Source organism: Mesoplodon densirostris, chromosome 12 (genome assembly GCF_025265405.1).
Source record: "Mesoplodon densirostris isolate mMesDen1 chromosome 12, mMesDen1 primary haplotype, whole genome shotgun sequence".
In the NCBI taxonomy this organism is placed as follows: domain Eukaryota; kingdom Metazoa; phylum Chordata; class Mammalia; order Artiodactyla; family Ziphiidae; genus Mesoplodon; species Mesoplodon densirostris.
Genome location: NC_082672.1, coordinates 25,582,563 through 25,599,910, shown reverse-complemented (window position 1 = coordinate 25,599,910; position 17,348 = coordinate 25,582,563). Strand labels below are relative to the sequence as shown.

The following is a 17,348-nucleotide window of genomic DNA, read 5'->3' as shown; positions in this document are numbered from 1 at the left end:
AGAGCAGGAACCATGTCTCTTCCATTCACCTCTGCATACTCCATGCCCCTGGTGCATACCCTGATGCATAATAGGTGTTTAATAATATTTTTTGAATTAATGAATGATGTAATTGTAAGATAGTAAATAGAGGAAAGTACTCTGAATATATGGAAAGCAGAATTCAATAAAACCATCCCTGAAGAAATGGTACAGCAATGCTCCAGGATAACTCACCCTCAAGGAATTTTTCCACATATCTACTAATTGTTGAGGATCATGAGAGCATCCAATTTCTTATTAATTAAATGGGGATAACAATATCTGTCAGGCTTATATTATAAAGATTAAAAGAGATCTTGTGTTAAATGAGAAGCACAAAGCTGCAACGAGACGCTGATGGGAAAGGGTAGGCTAGACTGTTCTAGCTCTGAGGCTCATTCCTCAGCTAAATGCAATTTCTTTGCCTTGGAGGTTGCGTGCAAACAGCTAAGACCTCTTACTTTAAATGTGCAAATGCCTTTTGGGTTTAACAACCAAGGTTCAACTCTTTGGAGGCTGGACTAAGTTCAGGTAAAGAGACGTTACACTTCCTCATCCAGCTTGCCTTCCTAACAGTCTCAGGAGTTTCAGAAAATTTCTGAAGTTGTAAGTGAGAATACCTAAATCTCCACACAAAAGTGCAATTTACCATCTACTCTGAAAGGACATTTCAAATACACTAAGTTAAGTTTGCATCCCTCATTTCTATTGAATGGCCTCATTCAGGAACCACCACCAAGTCTGAACAAGCTTCTAAAGCCACCCAGCTGCTGCTCTCAAGCTTTCAAATGCCCACTAAACCTTGCTGCCCAGATGGACTGAACATGGCATGGATGTGCGCACTCAGCACATCCAAATTCAGCACACTGCCTTCAACTAAACTAGGCCCCCCCGCTCACTTCTTTATTTCCATTAATGGTTATCATCATCCTGCAAGCCATGTAGGCTCAAAACCTCAGAATTATCCTTTATTTTAGTATTTTGGTGGTAAACTTCACTTCAGGAGTAAAAATCCTCTAATTACACCGTGAAAGGGAGAAACACAAGGCATTATTGATAGGATCAAAGGATTGAGGGCAGTGTAGTAAGTTCATTGCAACAAAAACAACAAAACGTATAAAGCTAGGTTTGAAGAACAATGGGGAGATTTTTACTACCATTAAAGCCAAGATCCTACGAATTATGAATTTTCCTTAACAGAGCAGAGCTTGAGTGAACGAAACTTCTCTGATCACCCTCTAAGAGCCAGGCACTATACTAGGTTTACATGTTACTTCACTGTGGTATTACGAAACTTTTGGATTTGGTATCATCCTCGGTCTACAGATAAGGAAATGGGAGTCTTCAAAGGGGGTTAATTAAGTTACCTGCTCAGAGCAAGAAAGTTAATAAGCACTGAGGTGGAGATTCAAATCTAGAACTGTCACATTCCTAAGTCTATGCAATTTTGACCATTCTCAATACTTGCTGACGCAGAAAATTACAAGGGTGTTGTAAGTAAATACTTTTCGCTTTAGAAAGAATATGAATTCTTCTAAATCAACTATTAATAACGTATAACACCAATAAACACTGTAGTTTAAGCAGTCAAACCTCTGATCCTTCTAGTCACAAATGAGACAAGAAAAATCAAAAATACTCTTGAATAGTTTCTAGACAATAATTTCTTTTCGTAAGGACACAGATATCCCTATTTCCACATACAACATTTTACATAATCCACAGACAAGAAGCAATAATCACTCTTAGATCAGCACTCTTAGCAGCTATTTTTTATCCAAAGGAGCACATTAATATAGGGACTTCTCTGGTGGCACAGTAGATAAGAATCGCCTGCCAGTGCAGGGGACACGGGTTCAATCCCTGGTCTGCTTAGATCCCGCATGCCACGGAGCAACTAAGCCCATGAGCCACTACTACTGAGCCTGCGCTCTAGAGCCCACGCGCCACAACTACGGAAGCCCGCCCGCCTAGAGCCCGTGCTCCGCAACAGGAGAAGCCACCGCAAGGAGAAGCCCGCGCACCGCAATGAAGAGTAGCCCCCGCTCGCCGCAACTAGAGAAAGCCCGCGCACAGCAACAAAGACCCAACGCAGCCAAAATAAATAAAAAATTAAATCTTAAAAAAAAAAAATATATATATATATATATATATAAAATGTGGCCCAAGATCTACCTACTTATGCAAACTCAAATTGGATACAGCAATTTAGATATACTACAAAGACAACAAATCAGTGCCTCTAAGTAACAGAAGTTTTCTTTTTACAGAGAGAATCACGATAGTGACAGTAATTATTTCAATAAAAAGAAAGCAACCACAGGTGGTCCTGTAGATTGAAACCACTCTTTCGTTAAAATTATTATTACTGCGGGCTTCCCTGGTGGCGCAGTGGTTGAGAATCTGCCTGCTAATGCAGGGGACACGGGTTCGAGCCCTGGTCTGGGAAGATCCCACATGTTGCGGAGCAACTAGGCCCGTGAGCCACAACTACTGAGCCTGCGCGTCTGGAGCCTGTACTCCACAACAAGAGAGGCCACGATAGTGAGAGGCCCTCGCACCGCAATGAAGAGTGGCCCCCACTTGCCACAACTGGAGAAAGCCCTCGCACAGAAACGAAGAACCAACACAGCAAAAATAAATAAACTAATTAATTAAAAAAAAATTATTATTACTGGGCACAATGATTTCAAACTCAGATTTCTGAAGTATATTTCTATAATTTTCCATACAATTAATTAAGATATCTGAGTTAAATGTATATAAAGTCAGCATACTATTCAAAGTCAATAGATGGAAATTGATTTCCATTATTCCAAATCACAATTTTTTCAACCCTTTCTTAATCTATTAAATAATGTACTTATTTATACCCAGTTGTAATGAATCTTCATATTGCAATCTCTTCCATACATAATATCTATTGATGTATCACCTTTCATTTGATATTCAAAACACAAATGCGTAACCAAATGCCAGATTACGTTAAGTTACACTGAGGTTTTGTAATTAAATTTACATAGACAGCACAGTCCTTTATTCTCTACCACACTCACCTGCGCATTCTCCAAGATGACTATTTCATGCATTCCCCTCACTCTGCAAATTATTAAAGTTTTAATTTACAGCTTTGAGGTATAATTTATACATCACAAAATTCAACCATAAGTGTACAATTCACTGAGCTTTAAGAAAATTTATAGAGTTGTGCATCATCACTACAATCCAATCTTAGAACTTTTCCATCACATCACCCCCAAAATTTTCCTCCAGAGTGTTTCCACTCCTGCCCTGGCCTCAGGTATCCACTGTTCTGCTTTCTGTATAGATTTGCCTTTTCTAGACATTTCATATAAATGCAACCACACAATACGTACTCTTTTCTGTTTGGCTTCTGTCACTTATCAGGTTTTTGATTTTCATCTTTGTTGTAGCATTTACCAGTAATTTGTTCCTCTTTATTATAGAATAGTATTCCATTGTATGGATATACCATATTTTGTTTATCACCATTTGAGGGACATTTGGATTGCTTTCCAATTTTTGACTATTGTGAATAATACTGCTAAAATGGACATTTACAATTCTTTGTTTGCACAGATCTTCATTTCTGTTGTGTAGATTCCTAAGAGTGGAACTGCTGGTTTGTATGGTAAGCATGTGTTTAACTTTTTAAGAAAAAGCCAAACTTTTCCAAAATGGCTGTACCATTTACCTTTCCAAGGGCAGTGTACAGGATTCCAGTTTCTCCACAATACCAGTAACAGGTAATGTCAGTCTTAAATTATAGCCGTTTAAATGGGTGTGTTACAATATATCATTGCGATTTAACTTGCATTTCCTTAATGACTAATGATGTTGAACATCATTTCATATGCTTATTGGCCATTTATAATATCTTCTTTGGTGAAATACCTATTAAAAGTCTTTTGCCCATTTTCTAATTGGGTTTTTTTCTGCATAATTGAGTTGTAAGATTTCTTTATATATTCTAGATTAAAAACCTTTACCAAGTTTGTAATATTCAAATATTTGCTGAGAGTCTGTGGCTTGTCTTTTTATTTTCTTAAGTATATTCTGAAGTGTAAAAAGTTTTAAAACTTCATTAAAGAAGTCCAATTTATCAGTTTTTCTTTAATGATCCATGCATTTGGTGTCATACCTAAAAACTCTGCCTAACACAGGATCACAAAGATTTTCTCCTATGTAATATTTAGAATTTTTATAGCTCTAGGTTTTACAATTACAAATTTACAAAGTCTATGATTTATTTTGAGATAATTTCATGTACGGTGTGAAGTATATAAAACAGTATGTCTAAATCCATTTTTTTAAACATACAAATATCCAATTGTCCCAGCACCATTTGTTGAAAAGCCTATCCTTTCCCCATTGAACTGTTCTGGCACTTTTTCAAAAACCAAGTGATCATAAATATAAGGGTTAATTTCTGGACTTTCAATTCTGTTCCACTGACCTATAATGCTTATCCTTATGCCAATCACACTGTCTTGATCACTGTAGATAAGTTTTAAAATTAGACAGGGTAAGTCTCCTATTTTGTTTTCAAAAATGCTTTGGCTATTCTAGATCCTCTGCATTTCCTTATAAATTTTAGGATCAGCTTGACAATTTCTACAAGAGTCTACTGGAATTTTGACAGGTATTTTACTGAATCTATAGATCAACTTGGGGAACTGCCATCTTAACATTCTATCTTCCAATCTATGAATACAGACTATCTCTCCATTTATTTAAATCTTTATTTAGGAGAATTCCCTGGCGGTCCAGTGGTTGGGACTCCACGCTCTCACTGCCGAGGGCCTGGGTTCAATCCCTCGTTGGGGAACTAGGATACCACAGGCTGCACGGTGCAGCCAAAAAAAAAAAAAAAAGTACTTAATTTCTCTCAGTAATGTTTTGTAATATAAGCATCTTGGTGCTCTTTTTTTGTTAAGTTTATTCTTAAGTATTTTCTTCTTTTTGATGCTACTGTGACTAGATTATTTTTTCCCTTTCTCTCCTCCTTCCACAATTTCATTGTGGAAGTTATCCGTTTCCTATCAAAGAACTGCTGCCCTGTGCGGTCAGGATCCTAGACCATTCTTGCTTTCTCAAGGACTTCTCTCCTCATCTTCCTTTCTTCCCTTATTAATCCTAACAACTAAAACCATGCTGCAATATTTCTTATATACTCAAAAAAACAAAGACTTCCTTCACATCCTCATACTTCCGCTTTGGCCCCATGTCTGTTTCCTTTAACTTCTTTAAACCCAATTTCTAGTTCCTGGGCCACTGTGTATCCCTCAAGTCACTCAAATCTGGCTTCCACCTCTACCAGTCTATGACACTGGCTCATTATGGTCACTGATGACCTTTAGGTTGCCAAATCCAACAGCCATATTTCTGCCCATATCTTCTCAACCTCTCAGCCAAACTCAACAGTTAAGTATCCCTTTCTTGAAATACTTGCATTACTTGGCATCTACGACATGATCCAATATATATTCCCAATTTCCCTACAACCACTTGGGCTGTCCTTCTTAGCTTCCTTCCTGGAGGGCTTCCAGTTCACCCAGCTTAGAAATGTGCAGTGTTCCTCAGGTTTCTATTTCTAAATCCTTCTTTCCTCTCTATAGTCTCTTCTTCAGTGATTTCACCTATTTGCATGGCTTTGAATACCACTAACACACTGATAAGCTTCAAACTGACATCTCCAAGCCAAGTATCTCTGAGTTCCTCAAGATGTGATGATCCTCTCTGATAGAGGTCTTCTTAACAATCTCACAGGCCTCTGAGAACTTACGATTGAGAAAAGAAAACTCCCAAATTCACCATTACCTTCCACCCAAATAAAACAAAAAACCCTGAAAAACCCATTCGTCTTCCAGGCATCCAATAATGGTGACTTCCGGCAACATCCCTGAATGTGCCCGCCCCCCACCCCTGGTTATATTCCATATCCAATCCATTATCACATCCTCCGGTTTCTACCACCTACAAATATCTCAAATACGTCCCCTCCTCTCCACCTCCTGCCTCACTAATCTAAGCCATCATGGTCTCCTACCTGAACTACTGCATATCCAGTGGCCAATGTGTTTCTGCTTGCCCCAGTGTTCCCTTCTCTACACAGCAGGGTAACCTGTGATAAATATACTTCGGATGCTGCCACTCCCCTGAATATAAACTTTCAGTCTTTTATAATCCAAACTCTTTATCCCTGTGTACAAGGCCCTGCAGCATGTGGCCACTGCCATTCTCCCCTCTTGCCCATAATGCTCCAGCTTTTCATCTCCTCAAACACACAGAGCTCTTCACATGCTGTTCAGGCCCTTCGAGTGCTCATTCCTTCTATGTGAAACATCTCATTCTCACTCCCTTACGCCATCCCCGTCTCCTCAGAGAGGCCTTCCCTTATACCTAAGTAGGTCCACATAGCCTCCCATGATTCCCCATTAATACAGTTCTTTTCCTTTTTAACATTACCACAAGTTATAATCCATGAAGGCAGGGAAGATTTCTGAGTTTTCACCACCGCATACACACCCTGAGTATAAATAGTAGCCATGAAGAAATATTTCCTGAAAATATACAAAACTGACTTAAGAATGACCTATGTTCAGCTTTCCCAGGTCTGCCTGCTCTTCCTTAAAACTGTCTTAATATAGAGGTCCATGGGATGAGCTTGACTAGGTTGGGGGAAGGCTGGAAATCTCAAATTATATGCAAATTTTTGTATAACTATGTTTTCTAAGCAGATGTCCAGCATGTGCAACAGGAATCTCTTTTTTTTTAAAACATCTGTATTGGAGTATAATTGCTTTACAGTGGTTAGTTTCTGCTGTATAACAAAGTGAATCAGCTATACATATACATATATCCCCATATCCCCTCCCTCTTGTGTCTTCCTCCCATGCTCCCTATCCCACCCCTCTAGGTGGACACAAAGCACTGAGCTGATCGCCCTGTGCTATGCGGCTGCTTCCCACTAGCTATCTATTTTACGTTTGGTAGTGTATATATGTCCATGCCACTCTCTCACTTCGTCCCAGCTTACCCTTCCCCCTCCCCGTGTCCTCAAGTCCATTCTCTACATCTGCATCTTTATTCCTGTTCTGCCCCTAGGTTCTTCAGAACCATTATTTTTTTTTTTTAGATTCCATATATATGCGTTAGCATAGGTTATTTGTTTTTCTCTTTCTGACTTACTTCACTCTGCATGACAGACTCTAGCTCCATCCACCTCACTACAAATAACTCAATTTCATTTCTTTTTATGGCTGAGTAATATTCCATTGTATATATGTGCCATATCTTCTTTATCCATTCATCTGTCGATGGACACTTAGGTGTGCAACAGGAATCTCAAAGGAATCCACAACCAAAAAAGAGGTTAGACGGAAATACACAGTCTAATAAATTCTGTCTTCATCATTTAACAAGAGAGGCTTAAATTCCCCATAGAGTCAATTCTTAAAACAAAATGAAGAGATGTGGTTTTAAGTCCTATAATTTATCAAACTGCAATAAAATTTGGTATATGGTATGAACTTAAAGAAAAGATTTCTGAAGCAAAGTTATTATTACAACCTGATTTTTATGTCATGCCTATATATGCAACCCATCAACCATAAATTCCTTACACAGAGGCAGAGGGAAATGACAAATCAAGATGAATCTATCACAGGAAAGGCTACAGAAAGTGAAACATATATCAGGGAAAACATCAGAAATGCCAAGTCTTACCCATCTCAAATTCCCACTGGCCAGACACCGTGAAGAACTAAGTACCACGGACCTTAAAACACTTTCATCAGTTCCCTCACTTCAGCATTCTAGGCAAGATTCTCCTCCTCAAATCTCCCAAAGTGTGTAAAAGAAATCAATTCCAGTTTCAAAATAGCATATCAACTAATTTCAAGTCTGTGTGGCTACTTTCTTAAGGATGTGGCTGGACAGAGTGGCCATCCCTACACTGTAACCTCTCCTTTGAAAACCCCAATTCAATCATTTCCACGGTGAGAACTAAAATCCAGGCATTAAAGTGATTTGTTCAAGGTTAGGGCTGGAACTTACCTTCCATGGTTAGTTCTCCTTACATCAACTTCTCACACTCTTTTAGAGCTCTGTCAAAACGCCTAGCTTGAATTCTCAAGATACTAAGACTCTAACTCTGGTCTACCGGCTAAAAAAAGAAGACTAAAAGTACATTATGATATAGGAAAGAAAAAAGTTTTAAGTAAATATGACACTACAGAGAGCCATGAAGTGTGACTTCTTTCACAACAGTATGTTTTTCAACAGTGTATAGTAAAGTGTCTGTTCAAGGTAAGATTATTTTTATCGTTTGTTATAATTTTTTTAGTGATTACAAACAAACAAACAAAATCACTACTCCAGAACAACAAACCTGACACTTATTTCATTAGGTATTAAGTACGTAACTTTCAATGCATAAATGAGGCTCTGCTTCTCTATTTTAATCCTACCTCTAATGAGTAGATCACATAATTGAACAAATTTCAAGAGAGACTAAATGGTTTATGTTTCATCGTCATCACTTTTTCTCCATTAAACTAACGTGTTATTCAAATATTCTACCAAGATATTGCTCAACACAAATGAACTGAAAGATTTTCTCGGCCTCATTTACAGGATACTTTGCTTATAATCTTCAATAAAAGAACAGTTAGTACTAGAACCTTTTATCAAGCTATTATTCATTCAAAGTCTGTATGAAGTTTTAAAGCTTTTCCCAAAGATAAAATTTTAAGTAAAAGCTAGAAAAGCATACTGATTAGTGTGGTAAATAGCATACCTTCCCTAATGTTTAAAAAACAAAATAATTCTGAAGAAGATTATTTTTAAGCCACTGAATATCTTCTCGCTCAGCAGACAGAAAAATTCCTCATGATTAAATCCTATGAGCCAGATTTTTCTCCCCCTCGTCCTGTTCCTCTCTGGTGTGGAGCATAATTCTATAAAGCTTTAGCTCACTCGCTTTAGCTATTAACACACTGTCTTCCCAAAACAAACTCTTAAACTCAGAACAGGTTTTACTCTGGTATTCCAAAACAAGTGTAATGAATGTTTCTCAACATGTTTGACAGTTGTAGCAATGTAAAACTCAGGATACCAACTACAAGAATCTTCCTATTTCTCTTAAGTGGCTGTGTTTCCAGACATCATCATACATAAAATTATTTATTTTGCAAAGGAGGAAATCCACATATAACTCAAAATCAAATAATTTTAAGTCTCTACTCTTCATAAGATCTATGGGCAAACCAATCACATGAACAGTGAAAAGCAGGAAAGAGCTGAGAGGTGGCAAGAAATAATGGTAAAGGAGAGGTACTCTATTCACTAACTAGTTATTTTTGTTTGTTTGTTTTGTTTTGTTTTGAATTTTTGAATTTTATTTTATTTACTTTTTTATACAGTAGGTTCTTATTAGTCATCAATTTTTATACACATCAGTGTATACAACTAACTAGTTATTTAACTTCTCTGCCTAGCAAGTTCCTAGTTAATAAACAAGAATAATACTCACTTCCCAGGGTTCTTACAAGGATCAAATGAGTTCCTGCATGAAAATGATCTGCCCAGTAAAAGAACATAACAGGCACTCAATAAATGCCAGCTCCTTCCTCCCTCAGTTCTGGGCCCTCTGTTCTTTGTCCTCTATTCTCATTCCCCCAGATGACTCAGCCTTCTCATGACTTTTATTAACAAATGCTGAAAACTACCACATCAGTCAAAGCCCTGATGTGTAAATGCACGCCTACCGTGTGAGAAGCTGTCTGGCCTCTACCTCCAAGATACTCAGGTGAGAAAGAGGAGAGACCCCAAACACGTGAATTTCACTGTCATAACCGGCACTCAGGGTGGACAAATCACACATTTCCAACTACCCCCTGGAGATTTGCACTGCCGGCTCAAAATGCCTGAAATCGAACTCATTATCAACTTTTTAAAAATCAGGCCCTCTTCCTGCCCCTTTTCTAATTGTGAGGGGTGTCCAACAGAGTAACACTTGCCCTACTCTAATCTCATCAAAATATCACCACCAGGCAACCCAAGCCCATCAGGTCTACCTTCATAATCTCTACTTTATCTTCAGCCTCATTTTCTGTCCCACTGTCAGCACCAGAGTCCACATCAGGTTTTCTGAATCTCGGCACTGCTGACGTTTTGGGGCAGGTGACTGCTGTAGGGGCTGTTCTGTGCATTGCAGGCTGTTTTAGCAGCGCTCCTGCCTCTACCTACTAGACGCCAGTAGAAATGCTCCCTCTCCCTGAGTTACGACAAGCAAAACTGTCTCCAAATGCCTCCTGGGGGGCAGAATCCCACTCCCCGCAGTCTCCCCCACTCCCACATTTGAGTCCCATAGCCAGGTATGTGCGAGACAATCAGTCCCCAAATTCGTCCAGTTTCTTTCCTCTACTTCCAGATGCTCTGATCTTCTAAATGCCTCCTAAAGCACTACTTTTACGAGTCAGTTCTCTTAAATCTACAACTCCCTCCCTGCCACCTTCACAATTAGTTCAGAGCTCTCCACCCAGCCTTGATAATCTGGTCTCAATGAAACATTATCCCACAAAGCACCTCACACTGTGGCTACCCAGCAGCCCTTCAATAACACAGACCTGTTCATCCAGTCCCTCCTTTCTGTCCTATTGCTGTCACCCTGGTTTGGGTGCCCAGTACCTAGCATCCATTCCGGACCACTGCTCGAGCCTCCTTCCCCACCCTCTACTCTCTCCTTCACTCAAAGTCAAAAACTATCATTGGGGCTTCCCTGGTGGCGCAGTGGTTGGAAGTCTGCCTGCCGATGCAGGGGACACGGGTTCGTGCCCCGGTCTGGGAGGATCCCACATGCCGCGGAGTGGCTGGACCCGTGAGCCATGGCCGCTGAGCCTGCGCATCCGGAGCCTGTGCTCCGCAACGGGAGAGGCCACAACAGCGAGAGGCCCGCGTACCACAAAACAACAACAACAACAACAACAATAAAAACTATCACTGAGTCTCCAATGCCTACTGAAATATGAAATCTGCCTGTTCTTTAGAATCTTTCCTACCGTGGTCTCTTTCTGACTCTACGTTCCAGTATCCCCAAAACATACTCTAGCTTCAGCAAAACCTATCTATCTGCTAGTCTTTGCAAAGGCTCCTTCCCACACTTTCCACCTTTAGTCGTGTTTTTTTCTCTGCCTGGAAGTCCTCTTCATCCCTCCACACTAATTTAAGGTCCACCTGAATTAAGTCAAGAGGCCTTTCCTGGTCATACCCTCCTTTATCCTCTCTTAGGGCATTCACATTGCTTTATGTTACACATGTGTATTCCTGTAGTTTACAAGGTCCTTGAGAACTTTACTCCTGTTTTGATGCCCTGAAATGCCTCGCCCAGTGCTAAGTAAAAACTAAACATTACACGTGAGTTGCCCCAAATGTTTCCCGCTTAGGAAGTAAGGGAGGGCTGTGTTTTCAGACAATGCTGAACTTCCATAAGGGAATTGTCCATATTCCTCTTTTGTTCCACATTTTATGTGTTAGGCCAACTTTTAAGTTAACTGCCTGCAAAATACCCAGAAAGCCATAAGAATTCTACTTCTGCTTCAGGGAGTTCCCAGTTTCCAACGTGTAACTGAATCCTGACTATTTACGCTATTTAAGTTCTCTCTTTATACAAAAAGGCAACAGAAATTTATTTTTGAGTGTTAATAAAATGGAGCACAACATGAAAATAACTTGGATTGCATTAAACATATTTAAAGCAAAGGTTAATTAATGCTAATTTGCATCCTGAGTAACATAAAGTCTTAAAGTCTTCATGCACTCTTTTTTTTTTTTTAACAACATGCACTCTTAAAAATATGAAAGTCAGTTTATTTCAGCTCCCCCCACCCCAGACATAATAAGCCAAATAGAACACGGGAGGTTTCCCCTTAATTTTAGTTTTTTAATGACTTAAAAGTATTTCTACAAAAGGAGCAAAATCATTAATGAGCATGTTCTGACCAGACCTACTCCTATAAGTCTAACTCCAAAGCCATATGGGGAGCATAGAGTACCCGCACAGCCACGGACCCCGTTTTGTATGCCCTTGAGCTAAGAATGATTTTTACATTTTTAAAGGGCTGTAAGAAAACAAAGAATATACATAAAGAGACTGTATGTGGCCAGCAGAGCGTAAAATACTTACTTTGTCTGTTTTCAGCAGAATGAATATGAGACTCCAAGCTGTTGGTATGTAAGACACTGAACTTTTCCTCCCCAAATATTTAAAAAGCAACGTAAAACAAACAAGATTATGCGAAAAGACAGAACTCATTCAATTTAGTCATAGCTAGTGCACAGGCAACTTCTAAAACAGAGGCCTTGGGGACATTTTTATATTTCCCAGAATTTTTGTTAGAAGCACACTTACGCTTGAAGAGTTGAGAGCGCCTGGCCCAAAGCCACACTGGGGGTTAATAGAGTCCGGTCAAGGACCCAGGTGTGAAAAGTCCTCATTCAGGGCTCTCCGCAGTGCACTACATCATACCTATGCACGTGGTTCTAAGTTCTGGAGATCTGGATAACTGGCTTGGATCATCATACAGCTGAAGCTTAAAACCTGTTCCTGGTATACTGTTTAGACAGACGCTCACTAGCAGCTTTGCATCATTAAACACAGAGTAACATCAATGCTCACCACATACATTAGAGAAGAACTTCCAGGAAGCTTTCTATTTTAAAAGCAGACGTGATGAAGAAAGCTTAAGACTTACTCTGCTTGCTCCTCTAGGGCTACAGATTGAGGCAAATATGCACCTTTGACTTGCAGTTGCTCAATACTTATCTCCCAACCCAATCCATAAATTCCACCAAGTGCTATCGAATGCCAATCGAAAAACTATCCAGTTTACATCAGCCACGCATCCTATAAAGTTCTTTTCATAGCTACTTGCAAACTACTAGCTAAAAGTTCAAATTTTTAAATCTCCCTAAGAATTGAGCGTCCTTAAAATATAAAAAAGTAGAAAAAATATATATATAAAAAAGTAGATACCAGGATGTAGGATTCAAAGACATGGTTAACAATCCAAGATCTTTCATCTGAAGTTGCTCTTCCAGTGTTGAAAAACACAGATTCTGAGCGGCAGCCGAGAGATACAGGACTTACGCTCTCCAGAGATAATACACAGACCCCCCCAACCCCACCCCCATCGTATCTTTGCATGACTTTTGTCCTCGAAGAGCGACCCCCTTCCCCTCGCGAGTCCGGGCCTTCCGGGCACCTGCGGCCCCGGTCCGCAGCGGAGAAACCCGGGGAAACCTGCCCACCGCCGGCCCTTCTGGAAACGGCGCCCACTCCCACCTCGAGGAGGCTGGCGGCTGGAGGCCCGAGCCGCCGGGAAGCGACCCCTCGGCGGCCGGCCGAGGCCCCGGACGCGGCGGATGGGGACGGCGGCGGCGTTACCTGGTGGACCACGTCGCTGGGCAGCTGTGCGGCCCGGAACAGCTCCAGCACCCGCCCGTGGGCCGCCACCTTCTTGGTGCTCTCGCTGTCGCAGTAGGAGAAAAGATCCGAGTAGTATTTCTGCTCCGCATCGCTCAGCGTTAAACCTTCCATCTTCGCCTCCGCTCACAGCCACCCCGCCTCGCATGCAACACCCGGGGCCCGGCCCCGCGACCCCGGGACGGCGGGGACTGCGCGCCGCCCGGCCGCCTCCTTCTCGACCCCCGAAGCGGCGGGGAGCCCCGGCCTCGCGCGCGCGCCGGGGGCGTCCGAGCCACAGGGCCCGGAGGTCGCGGGGAGGGGGCCCGGCTGGGCTCGGCGCGCCGCCGCCTAAGAGGCTCCGCCTCGGCGGCCGCGGGGAGGGCGCGGGGAAGGAGGCGGGGGCCGCGGCGGCGCGAGGCCCGGGCGGACTCCGCCACCGCCCCCGCCGCAGGTTCGAGTCTCCCCGGCTACCCGCCGCTTCCCCCCAGACTTCCCGCCTCGCCTGCCCCTTCCGTCCACGCCCCCGGAGAGGCAGCACTTCCCGGAAAAGTTGTGGGGCTCCTAGTCTAAAGTTTCGGGGGCTCTGAGCTGAGCGCGGCCGCCGCTCCGCCTCCCTCCGCCGCCATTTACTGCGCCCCGGCCCGGCCCCCGACGCGACCGCACCAACACTGACAGCGGCTGCCGCGCTCCAGACCCGGATGTGAGGCCAGGAGGAGAGAGCGCGAGAGGGAGAGAGAAACACCCACCGGGCTGGCTCGGCCGCTCCCTGGAGAGGGGGCTGCAGCGCCCCCTGGTGGCCGGGGTCCCGCGACGGAGGGCCGAGCCGCCCTTGGCGCCCTGCGGGAAGAGCTGCGACCCCCGGGAGCGGAGACCGGGGGGAACAGCACGCTGCCCATTAAGACCAGGAGAACTTAGAAACCGGCTGTAGTTTGGACTGTTTCAAAGCTTCTGGCACTAAACGGTTAATAAACATTGCGTGAAAGGGGAACATTGTTCAGGTTATTATTGTATCCGTCGTACCGTTTTGAGGTCAGATGTTACTGAGGATTAATTCAATATTTCTTTGTGCTCTGAAGGGCTATGAACATCCAACCCATCTGAGAACTCTCATCAGACACCAACCACTGAGACCTAACTCCCACTCTTGCTCCCGTGTTTACCTGAGAAACAAAGTTGTTGAACAGGGGGGAAAAGCTGGCAAAGTTTTTCTCTTTGTACAAGGTGGTTCTGATCACTAGGAATTTAGTGCTATAAATATATAGCATCAGCTCTATAGAGCTGTTTAGGCTCTGGACAGACCACAGCGGCTCACTTCTGCGACCCCCAATTTCCTCCTTTATGAAAATCATGTGGTTGCACTATTCTGCACCTATCTGAGAAGTGATCCGCAAGATATCTCAAATAGAATATCTTAACAAGAGTTTATCCTTAGCAAATAGGAAATATTTCAAAAACAGCAGCTAGGGCAGAATTAGACAGATTTTTCAGTTTGGGTTTTTATTTTGTCGGCTACAGGTTACTCCCCAGAGTGCTGATCTTACAAATGACCCATAAAAGGAAAGTAATATTATAGGTTCAAAATCTTTTATCTGGAATTCCAAAATTCAAAGAGCACTAAAAATCCAAAGGGTTTTTTGTAACACTTTGTCAGCAAAACCTGCCCTGTTTCATTTGGAGGCAAAATCTCAACTCAACTCACATGAGACTATTTATAGTCTTTATGTATGCTGTTTAATGTCAATATTTATTCATTTTACTCCAGGCTTTAATGAGATATTAATATACACACAGTTATAGGCATTGCATTACTTTTCTTTTTTAAAAAAAGAAGAGGGTTTGTGGAGCTGTATTTGAATAGTAGCACTTTGTACACTTACATATATAACATGCCATTAATCTCAAGTTTCTCTATCTCTAAAACTTTAAATTTGCCACAGCAGTACCTCACATGTCCCTACAGGACACCTACCAGAGGAGATCAGAGGCCCACAGATGGCCTGTCTTCCAAAGGTGTAAAAGGGAGGAGTACATGAGGTAGGCACTGGCTTACAATGTCTTCAGCATATTTTTCTCCACCACCTTTCCTAGGCCTTGAAGCTCTTTCTTGCCCCCAGGGCCTTTGCTCCTGCCACCTGAAATACTCATCCCACAAACCTTTGCATGGCTTGTTCTCTCACACCTCAGGTCCCTGTACACATATCATGTACTGAGAAAGAGACCTTCTCTCAACACCCGACCTAAAATAGCCCCACTACCATGCTCTATCCCCTTATCTGAATTATTTTTCTTTATAACACTTTTCACTACCTGGCATTAACATGTATATTTGTTTACATTTTTAACACTGAGATACAATTGACATACAATCTTTTATGGTCGGGGGGGAGTCCTGAACATCAGTGCTTATAAGGAGCATTGTATCTGCTTAAAGTCCCTCCAAACATACACACACTTGAAAAACCAGAAAGTCTTGCACGAAGTGGGGGACATTCTCCACCCCCCAGCCAGGTACTGGATTGCCTTGGTGCTGAAGGGCTTGACAGTTTCACAAATGAAAGGGATTTTTCTCTATATCCATTACTTAAATTTATACTTTCACGTACAAAGGGGGAAAAAATGATTTAACAGGCCCTTTGAGACCAATTCTAATTCCTTTCCTATATGTTTCTAGATATATCAGTTTTAAAAAGTGACATTATGAGAAAGCTATTTTAAAACAGCTGGGCTATATTATATAGCTACAAATGTAAAGATACTGGTCTTCAGGAAGATCAAATAGTCGGTTACTGCTAGCAAATATCAACTGTTTTAAACTGGAAACCTCTAATGAAGTTTTGAAAATAAATTAAATGCAGTAAAATTCGTCGTTTCTGGTATACAGTTCTGTGAGTTTTGACAGATGCATAATGGTCATGTAACCACCACCAAAATCATGATGCAGAAACATTCTGTGACTCTCCCCTAAAATTCCTCTGGGCTTCCCCTTTGTACTACTCTGCCCTCTACCCTCAGCCCCTGGCAACCACCTATTTATTTTCTGTTTCTGTACTTTTGCCTTTTCCAGGATGTCATGTAAATGGAATTACACGATAATCAGCATTTTGAATCTGAATTTTTTTCACATAGCATAATGCATTCGAGATTCCTCCATGATCTTCCTTGTATAGTGGTTCATTTTTTTATTGTTAAATGGTATTCTATTGTATGGATGATTATAGTTTGTTCATCCATTCACTAGTTGAAGGATATTTGGGTTGTTTCTAAATTTTGGGTGACTATTAATAAAGATACTATAAATATGTGTGTACAGGTTTTTCTGCAAACTTAAGCCTTCATTTTTTTCCCCTTGGGTAAATATCTAGGAGAGGGACTGTTGGGTCATATGGTAACTAAATGTTCAACTTTAAAAGAAACTACCAAACTGATTTCCAAAATGGCTGTACCATTTTGCATTCCCACCACCAATGTATAGAATTTTAGTTTCTCTACATCCTCACAAACCATTCTAATGGGTGTGCAGTGGTATCTCACTGTGATTTGAATTTCCATTCTCCCAGAGATTGATGATGTTGAGCACCTTTTCATGTGCATATTTGCCATCCGAATACCTTCTTTGGTAAAATAGCTATTCAAAACGTTTCCTATTTTTTGTTGGATTATTTGGTTTTTTTATCGTTGAGTTTTGAAAATCCTTTATACATTTTTGGTACAAGCTCTTTGTCAGATACATAATTTGCAAGTATTTTCTAGAGTCTGTGGCTTGACTTTTTATTCACTTTTGCCGAACATAATTGTTAAAATTTGGTTTAAGTCCAGCTCAGGGGTGGCCCTGAAAGAC

The 17,348-nt window shown here is 41.5% G+C and overlaps 1 protein-coding gene across 6 annotated transcripts in view; it reads right to left on the bottom strand.

The window, feature by feature from the left end:
* REPS1 (RALBP1 associated Eps domain containing 1) overlaps positions 1–13,736 on the bottom strand; it is an 80,088-nt gene extending 66,352 nt beyond the window's left edge. For all 6 annotated transcript variants that reach the window (XM_060115108.1, XM_060115111.1, XM_060115109.1 and 3 more), the window contains exon 1: positions 13,490–13,736. In XM_060115108.1, the coding sequence (XP_059971091.1) occupies positions 13,490–13,642 (153 nt within the window). In that variant the 5' untranslated portion in view covers positions 13,643–13,736. The remainder of the gene's footprint in view (positions 1–13,489) is intronic.
* Positions 13,737–17,348: the final 3,612 nt, after the last annotated feature.